Source organism: Orycteropus afer, unplaced genomic scaffold (genome assembly GCF_000298275.1).
Source record: "Orycteropus afer afer isolate SDZICR_OR568_19922 unplaced genomic scaffold, OryAfe1.0 scaffold00155, whole genome shotgun sequence".
NCBI lineage: Eukaryota > Metazoa > Chordata > Mammalia > Tubulidentata > Orycteropodidae > Orycteropus > Orycteropus afer.
Window position 1 is genome coordinate 4,062,367 of NW_006921742.1, and position 10,092 is coordinate 4,072,458.

Genomic DNA, 10,092 nt, shown 5'->3' on the forward strand with positions numbered 1-10,092 from the left:
AGTTCAAAGTGCCAGACTCTAGGGGTTGTGTGAAAGCCCCTTGACCTTGGGTTTCAGCTCTGCCTCTTGCTCCCAGTCCACTGAAGCTAGAGGCATCTTTTCACTCAGGCAGCTGCTGGCTGCTGAGGCTAATAAGCCCAAGGTTGACAAATAAAATGACACAGTCCCGACATTATCAAACCACATGGCAGGCCATTAATTCAAGTCCATTGTAAGTCCCAAGGTCGGCAAAGCATGGCAGGCTGCTGAACAGCAACACGACTACATGCAGGGTCCAAGCATGCCATAAGGTAATGACCATTCCCCAGGCTTCTCCTTATATACAGAAAGCAGACCACAGTTCTAGGGCAACTACTCAGCTGCTTGTGGTAGATTCCATCATGGAGTTGATTACCAGTCACGGAGAATACTACTACATCCAGCTGCACAGCCACTCAACCAGGCCCAGCCAAGTTGACACACAAACTTAACTACCACACCAATTAATTGGGATGGCCCTCAAAACGAAAGAGGAAGACTGTCAATAAGGTGGATTGACACGTGGCTAAAACAACAAGCTGAAACATAGCAATGATTGTGAGGTCCAAGATCGGTCAGTGTTTCATTTTGTTATACATCGGTTCACTATAAGTAAGAACCAACTTGTTGGCCCCTAACAACACTTTCAAACCAAGAAAACATCTCATGAGGTACTTAGATCAATAATGTTTTATCAGTCCACAAAAGGATCATATGGGATGTAAGTTCTTTAATTCTGAAACAAAATCTTACATTGTTATATATTCATATCACATATAAACAATATTTGAATTCTGATTTGATGGCTGACTGATTCGATAATTTAGTTTAAAATTCTTCAAATTTCTTTGTACATGTGTAGGGTAAATATAGAAAATTTTGAACTTTTAAAAGAACTGCATATAAATTCTTAGGCAATTTAAGAGTATCAGGTCACAAAAATAATAATGACTGTTGGTGGAGTTAATAATGCACTAAAACCAAACCTAATTCACTGAATTTGAGTTGGATCCAACTCATAACAACCCCTCTTTGGGTTTCTCTGGTGGTATCACGCGGAAGTAGATTGCCCAATCTTCCTTCTGAGGAATGGCTAGTGGGTTTGAACCACCAGCCTTCTGGTTAGCAGTCAAATACCTTAGGCACCACACCATGAACTAGACATGAAATGATGCTTCAACAGCAAGAGAGAAAAGCAAACTAAAAAAATGCTATTTCCAATGTGTAGACATTGCTTTTAATAAAGCTAGTAAGAAATAACAATGTATTAAAAAGTTTCTGCCTTGTATAAAGCATAGAGTAACCAATATAAATGTTAGTGTCCTTACCATGGACAAAAAGAAGCAATTTAAAGCCTTTTATCTGTGTCTATAATAAGCAACAACAAAAGCTCTTATTTAAAATAAAACATGTTAGGTGCCATCATGTAGACTCTGAGGACCCTTTGTACAACAGAACAAAACACCACCCTGTCCTGCACCTTCTTACAATCCTTTCCTAGCCCATCATTGCAGCTGCTGTGTCAGTCCACCTCGTTGGGGTCTTTCCCTTCTTCACTGACCCTCTACTAAGCAGGATATCCTTCTCCAGGAAATGGTATAATTAAGAAGGAGAGCTGCGGTTCTCTGTTAGATTTTGTTGGAAATGACCAATGTTTTGCTAGTTATGACCTCTTAAGAGAGAGAGAGTGCTTGTATACTCTTTTATACTCACCAAAGAATTTACAACTGCATGTGTAATTTTGACTCAAAATCACAGAATTGATTTAATATTTATAAACTCCAGATATTTTGCTCTTGGTTAAGGTATGAGTTAAGATAATTTCTCTTAAAAACCAAAGAACCACTGCCATCAAGTTGATTCTGGTTCATAATGACCCTATAGGATAGAATAGATCTGCTCCATAGGGTTTCCAAGGCTGTAAACTTTTACAGAAGCAGGCTGCCTTACCTTCTCCCATGGAGTGGCTGGTGGGTTCAAACTGCTCACCTTTTGGTTAGCAGCCAAATGCCTTGACTACTATACCTAAGCTCTTTCACTTTACTTAAAATGTATAAAACTTAATGTAATTTATTGTAAAAATGTTTTTTTTTTTTTAAAGGAATTTTCAGGAAGCAGAATGCTGTCATTTGAGTTTGTCTGCTGTGGCTTTGAATTCTAGTACAGCCTTCTAATGGCTGTGGGACTGCAGACCATTCACTTACCATCCAAGCCTAGGTTTGCTCTTCTATGAAATGAAATGAGTAACACATACTTTGGAGGATTAGCACTGAAATGAAATGAATTAATATATGAAAAATACTTGGTTAATAATGGGAACTCTGGTGGTGTAGTGCCTAAGGCACTTGACTGCTAACCAGAAGGCTGGAGGTTCAAACCCACCAGCCACTTGGAAGGAAGATTGGGCAATCTACTTCTGTAGTGATACTGCCTCAGAAACCCAAGGAGGGGTCGCTATGAGTCAGACTCAACTTGTCCGCAGTGAGTTTGGTTTGGTTTTTTGGTTTTGGTAAATAATAAACTAAAACCAAATGCACTGCTGTGGAGGCGGATCCAATTCATAGCGGCCCCTCCTTGAGTTTCCGAGGTGGTGTCACTAATGAAGTAGATTGCCCAGTCTTCCTTCCGAGGAGTGGCTGGTGGGTTTGAACCACCAGCCTTCTGGTAGCAGTCACATGCCTTAGGCATTACGCCACCAGAGTTCTCTTGGTAAATAATAAGTATTTATATATTTATATCTCAAGCTATCAAATGATCAAATTTACTAGAAAATAAATTACTAAAAATAACCAGAAGAAATCTAGAAAATTATTAATAGTGTAAGGCTAGAAAATACAGTGATGATAAACTTGGTATTACTAGATTTTTTATTTTAATCAATATATATTTTCATTAAAAATATTTTAATATTAATATATTTTATGTGTATGATTTTAGCTTATATTTCTAGGCTATGGGTTCATTCTGTTTTATTACACACAATCTAGTTTAACGGAATTATTAACATAAATATCTTTTGTTGTTGTTATGTGCCGTTGAGTTGGACCCTACTCATAGCAACCCCTCCTTGGGTTTCCGAGGCAGTATCACTCCAGAAGTAGATTGCCCCATCTTCCTTCCGGGGAGTGGCTGGTGGGTTTGAACCACCACCAGCCTTCTGGTTAGCAGTCAGGTGCCTTAGGCATTATGCTACCAGAGCTCCCTATGAATATCTTTAGTGATGTTCTAAGGAACTTTAATCAAAAAAGCTATAAGAGCAGATGAACTTATAAATGAATTTACTAATTAAGAAATCAAATTGGAATAAAAAGGAAATATAATATGATTCGTTTTCCTCCTCTTGCTGGACCACTAAAAATGTTAAAGCTATTATCTGTTTCAATACCTGAAACAATTACTTTTCAACCTTCATAAACATGGACCATCTTGTATAACTTATTTTCCTTCTTCATTCGCTACCTGTAATAGGAACAATAATAGCTTCTAGTCAGTTTTGAGCATTAGATTTAAATTTTCTATTACACCCTGTAGGTTAAGCTTGCATGGAATATACACTGCAGTTCATGCTCTGTTTCAAAGGATGTATGCAATAGGCTCTCTCTTACAGTATTGTCAATCTCAGTTGCAAATATAAGGAAGGCAAGATATGGCATAATTTCCTCCTGTGATCAGTATCTCCTTTGTCCAAATACCAAGTGACACTAGGAAGCTTTTCTCTAATACAGCAGATTAAGATGATTTGAGATAAAGAACTCTTACTGTTTTCCATTTAGATGTACAGAGCTATAGGATAAATTTATTATGGTATCCTTAATTTGCTTATTTACTGTTTCATGGTGTATCAGTTAAAGTGTTGGGATTTTTTTTGAAGTGGATAGGATGTCTTTGATTTTATAGTCAAATGTTCTAATTTGTTTACTTCCCTTAAAGGTGTTTAATAATTTTTTTTTCCCTGATGTGATTTTTGTTGACACAAGGCTTTGTCAAGGGAATGTTTTAAGAAAATTGCAATGAATGATATAATTGCTGAAAGACATACACAGCCATGTGTTTAACGATGTATCAATGTGTGTGTATTTTCCTGTAAAAAGTGGCTTGGGAGAATTTAAAGTTAAGATTAACCAAAATAAGAGGGTTGTTTCCCTCTTCTTTATGCGGACAACAGCATTACTAATTTCCTTTCTGATTATCATATCAATTCTGTTTTCATAGGTTTCAGGAATATTTGTCTTGTTTCTGCCTAGATTGAGATTCCTTTGGTGATTTGCCAGCTTCAGCTAAACCACTGCTGCATTTCTTGGTAACAAAACCCCCCTAACCCTCCTGCTATTCTCACTGAATCAGTAAGATGCTTGGCTTCTCTTAACTCTTACAGTGGTCATTAAACAGTTCCAAGAACCAAGGTATTGCTCACTGAGGAAAGAACACAGTTGTAAGAAAAAGGCATATAAAATTTGTTGACTCCTTCAGGCATTCTTTGAACCTTAGAATATATTTCTAACAAGTTTTATTTGCATTTATCATTATTTAAAAAATACCATTTTAAAATTTGTTAGACCGTGCCAGTCCAGGACTTTGTATTTTGCGAATTGCAAATGCAAATTGCAAAATGTTACCACTAAAGTTTGAGATCCTAAGAAGAGAAGGAAGGTTGATTTCAGAACTTTTAACAGATATTTTGGGGAAGAAAAGGCTGAACTGAAGGTACAGACCTGTGGTTGTGTCTCCAGAAGCGGCAGGCTGGTTTCGCTGGTCAACCACTCGTAGGTCCCCCTGCCAGCAGGTCCAAACTCCCACCAGCTGCTGCCCAACAGGCCCCTCATGCTTTTGTCTGGCTGATCCCTGATCACCCTTCCACTTTGCTGCCCAGATTTAAACAATGCTGCTTGCTCTTGGCTGGGCTCCAGCTTGGATGTGTTTGGCTGAAGGCTGTTAGTAAACTCGTCCTCTGTGGAGTGGCAACAAGGAAAAGAAACCAACCAAAGACCTCTCAGGACTGACCCTATTTAAACTCAGTGCCTCTGTGGCCTTTATCAATATAAGGGATGGCATCAGATATCACATGGGGAGCAGTATTCTCATGGAGGAGTTGTTCTGTTTTCGAATTATCATAGTGCAATGAACAGTCTCTAACCGAATGAATAAAGAGCTGTTTACATTTAGGTGTAAATAAGACCCTCTCCCTTCCCTTACCACTCCTCTCTCCAGAAACATATCTGAACGAGAAGAACTGCCCAAGCTAAATACTTGAATAGTTCTGCATTCTTTGGTACAGAGAGAATAGGTATTTGGTAGAGAAGCAAAAACTCTAATAATATTTTACTGAATTATTTAAATGAAAGATGCCTAATGATAAAATTGTACAGAAGCCAGACAGACAATAGCTTAGATTGTTTGCATGGAATGTTTCCTGGTTTCAATTTAAAAGAAAAAAAAAATCATTAATACCTAAATAGAGTTCCTTCTGGTTACATTGGGAACTCTATAAAATTATTTATACCAAACATAAAATAAAAAGTTGTCAGTTTGAACATTCACTGAGGTCACTTTGGGATGTTGAATTCTAAATATTTATTGAACATTTAAGGATCTCTGGTGGTGCAGTGGTTAAAGCATTGGGCTGCTAACCAAAAGATTGGTGGTTCAAACCTACTAGCCAGGAGAAAGATGAGGCTGTGTACAGCGGTGGGTTTGGTTTGGTGGGACTGAGCATCTACAACTAAGAAAGAGTGCATGAATTGTCTTTTTAATACATTGACTTTCAGGTGCAAAGAGTGACTCAAAGTGTTAGACCCCAGTGTTAACAACTAACCAAGTCTGAAACTCGGCATTGCCATTTGAGTGACTGCCATGTTGTTGGAATAATATTTCTTAACTGGAACCTCTTTTCTTTAACTGGGATTCATGACCACTAATCCATGGTGGTCTATGGGTGGGCTTCAGGGCTTCGAGGACTCTGAAACTGTAAGTAACATTTTGTAGATACTCCTTGGAAGGATCCGTCGCTTTTATTACCTTTTCAGTGACAGCCCTCTTCCCCCACAGAATTTAAATACCAGAAAGGAGGAATTTAACACTTTGTTATTGGTGGTAAAAATTTCTCTGAATTTCCCAGTGCCCTAACTAGTTTCCTAGTGGGGAACTACTTAACCATTCCTTTCTTTCACAGACAGTCCTTGGGTTCCTAACCATATTTTTATGTCTTTCGTGGAACTTGTGAGTCAAAACAGTTGTATATGGTTCTTCTTTAGCCTTAATTAAGTGCAAGAAGGAGCTCTGGTGGCACAGTGGTTAAGGCATCTGGCTACTAACCAAAAGTTTGGCAATTGGAACCCACCAGCCCCTCTGCAGGAGAAAGATGAAACAGTCTGCTTCTGTAAGATGTACAGCCTGGAAACCCTAGAGAGCAGTTCTACACTGTCCTGCAGGGTCACTATGAGTTAGACTCGACTCGATGGCAGTAGGTTTTGGTGTAAGAAAAAGCTTGAAGCCTTTTCAATGATTTAAAAGCTGCACTTGGAGCAAGTGAAAGTGATCTTGATGAAGAATTTGTTGTTAGCAGGGGTTGGATCAATTGTTTCAACGTGAGAGCAAACTTACATAATATTAATGGGCAAGTAGGAGTAGAATAAGGAGGACTGGTGGCACACTGGCTAAGGCGTTTGACTGCTAACCAGAAGGTTGGCAGTTCAAACCTACCAGCTGCAGAAGGAAGGTAGGGCAATATATTTCTGTAAAGATTTACTGCCTCAGAAACCCAATGGGGGTTGCCATGAGTCCAAATCAACTTGATGACAATGACCTTTGTTTTTTTTTTTTTTTTTTTGGTTTTAGGAGCAGAATGTCAAAGATTTAACTGGGGACTGCCTGTATTTCCTATTGTGGAGAAAACTGAGTTTGTACTTCTAGCTAAAATGCTGTCTTGTTCTATTGATGTGTTCCTATTTTAAGTAAATCTTGTTTTCTCACACTTGATACATAAGTACCATGTGGGAAGCAGTGCACTATTTTGCTTTCTTGCAGGTCAGGGATTTGCAAATACTCTGCCCTCAACATAGAACCATCCTTCTCTGCCTTCCTTACTTATTTCAATCAGAGTTTTGAACTAGCTCATTCTGGTTCAACCCCCTGCTGAGAATTTGCCTTTCCACCCCAGATTTACTCAATCAGAATCTACATTTTAACAGGAACCCTAGTGATAAATAAGAATGACCTCTGGGATTTTGTCAAAATGTCGATTTTAATTTAGTATATCTGGGGTAAAAATGCCAATTCTCAACAGGAGGTCATAACTAGAATGAGCAGGTTTGAAGCCCTGATTTAAATACTGTCATTTAATGAGAAGCAACGTAGAAGTGTGGATCAAAAACACTTAAATATGTATCTGTAATATTGACTTTCCTCTAGCGGTGAGTAAGTCAGACAAAAATTCCTGCTTTTATGGATACATTTTCAGTGACTAAGAGAAATGAATGAATTACACAAATAAAACATGTAAATGATAGATTCCAAAACCAAATCTGTTGCTATCAGGTTGATTCCAACTCATAGTGACCCTGTCGGACAGAGTACAACTGCCTCATCAGGCTTTCAAGGCTGTCAGTCCTTACGGAAGCAAACTGCCTCATCTTTCTCCCATGGAGTGACTGCGGGTTCAAACCCCAGACCATTTGGCTAGTAGCCAAATGCTTTAACCACTGTGTTAGAGAACATTTTAAAGATTTTGGCTTTTACTCTTAAGTGAAATGGAGGAGCTATTACAAAGTTTTGAGCAGAAGTTTGACAAGATCTGACTTCTACTTTCAAAGGATCTCTCTGGCTGCTATTGGAAATAGATATAAGGATTAAGGGCCAAAGCCAGAGATCAGTAACAGGCTGTTTTAATAATTCATGGGAGAAATAATGGAACAGAGTAGTAGCACTGGAAATGGTGAGAATCTAGATTCTAGATATATTTTATGCGTAGAGCCAGCCAGATTCCTGGAATTGAAGGTGATGTAAGAGAAAAAAAAATCAAGAATAATTGCAAAGTTTTAGGCAACTGAAAGGATGGTCATTGTCTTTTACAGAGAGGGAAAACTTTGGATGGGGCAAGGTTTCTGTTGTTTATTTTTAAGGAGGTGATGATAAGGAGTGGAGCTTTGGACATGGTAATTTTGCCATATGTGTGAGTTTGTATATTTGAGTTTGGAGTTTAGAGGCAAGGACTAGACTAGATATATTAGTTGGGAGTCATTGATAGGTAGATGGCGTTTAAAGCTACAATAGCTAATGAGGTCACCAAGCAAATGTGTGTGGAAAGGATGAGGAGACAGAAAGAGTCAACAGTGAGGTACAGAGAAACCAAGAGTATGGGGTCCTGGAATCCAAGTGAAGAAAATGTTTCTAAGAGGAGGAATGATTCTCTATCTCAAAAGCTGTTTGATCAAGGAATGTGCTGACTGAGATTTACTCTGGGATATAATAAAATGGGGGGCAAGGGATCATTGGTTATTTGGACAGAAGTAATTCTAGCGGAGTGGTTGAGGACAACCCTGACTGGAATGGTTTTAAGAGAGAAAAGGAGGAGAAGAATTGGAGATAGTAAATATAAACAACTCAAATTGTTTACTTGAAAAAGGAGGAATGAAATGTGCAGTAACTGGACAGAGAAGTAGAGTTAAGAAAGTTATACACCTACTACCCTCTTAGCAACATGGTTAGATTCCAAAGACCAAGTTGTTATGTGAAAATCAGCATTACATGAAAATGGAGTGTTTTCGTTACCTCTCATGCCACTCAAACAGACATACAGCACAAATGGGATGGCTTGAACAAACAGCAGTTTATTCTCTTACAGTTTTGGAGGCTAGAAGTCCAAGTTCAAAGTGCCAGGCTCTAGGGTCTGGGTGAAAGCCCCTCAACCTTGGCCTGCAGCTCTGCCTCCTGCTCCTGACCCACTAAAGCTGGAGGCTTTCTTCACTCAGGCAGCTGGTGGCTGCTGAGGCTGACAAACCCAAGGTCAATAAGTAAACAGGAACAGTCCTGATATTACCAAACCACATGGCAGGCCACTGATTCTAGTCCATTAAAAGTCCCAGGATTGGCAGAAAACATGGAAGGCTGCTGCACAATGACAAGGCTACATGCAGGATTCTAGCGGGCCATAAACTAGAGACTATCCCCAAGGCTTCTCCTTATATACAGGAAGCAGACCACATCCTGAAGGCAGCTACACAGCTGCTCACGGTAGATTCTACCATGGAGGTGATTACCAGTCTCATCATGAGGAATGCTACAACCAGCTGCCTAGCCACTCAAAACCAGCCAACTTGACACATAGCCTTAACTACCACATGGAGGATGACCACATCGGATCACAAAATGGAAGATGACGACATCTTTATATAACTGCCAAATTACATCATTACATAACTGCCAAACCACTGAGAATCATGGCCCAGTCAAGGTGACACATAACCAAAATCATCACAGCCAGTGTTACTCTCGTCTCTCACTATGGTGTTCATTACTGCTAGATGTATATCGTTAATGTGCAAAATATTTGGATAGCAGATTTTCTTTTTACTATTGCTGTAAATGTGAATTTCAGATAAGATAGTTGATAAACAAGGAATAGATATATACTTAAAAACAGCAATTTTAGAGAAAAGAAAACATCAGTATACGTCATCAATTCCTTTTCTAGGAATTCATTCTAAGAAATAATCTGTTGAGTACTCAAAGACAATATTTGCTAAATTCTCAAAGATATATACTGTTGAAAGATATTTTAACACATTTTCTATAATAAACAATTGGATATAAAAAATGTCTACAAAATAATTGGAAAGTTAAAATATATACATATAAAGAGATATTATCACCTGATAATAAATACCAAAATGATGTGAATATGTTCACAAAAGTTAAGAACAATTTGTTAGAAAATTACATGCTTATTATAAATTGCGTGTCTCTGTATATAGGGGAAGAAAAACACTTAATGGTTTATTTTCTAAGTGATGGGATTATAAATTGTTTATTTTAGGACTACAGTTCTTGTTAATCTACATTTTGTGATTTTTCTATTAA

General features: G+C 38.3%; 1 protein-coding gene across 1 annotated transcript in view; it reads right to left on the reverse strand.

The window, feature by feature from the left end:
* The window catches only part of SMIM28 (small integral membrane protein 28), an 8,757-nt gene extending 3,916 nt beyond the window's left edge, over positions 1-4,841 (reverse strand). The window contains exon 1 of the mRNA XM_042781715.1: positions 4,731-4,841. Coding sequence (XP_042637649.1) covers positions 4,731-4,841 — 111 coding nt within the window. The remainder of the gene's footprint in view (positions 1-4,730) is intronic.
* Positions 4,842-10,092: the final 5,251 nt, after the last annotated feature.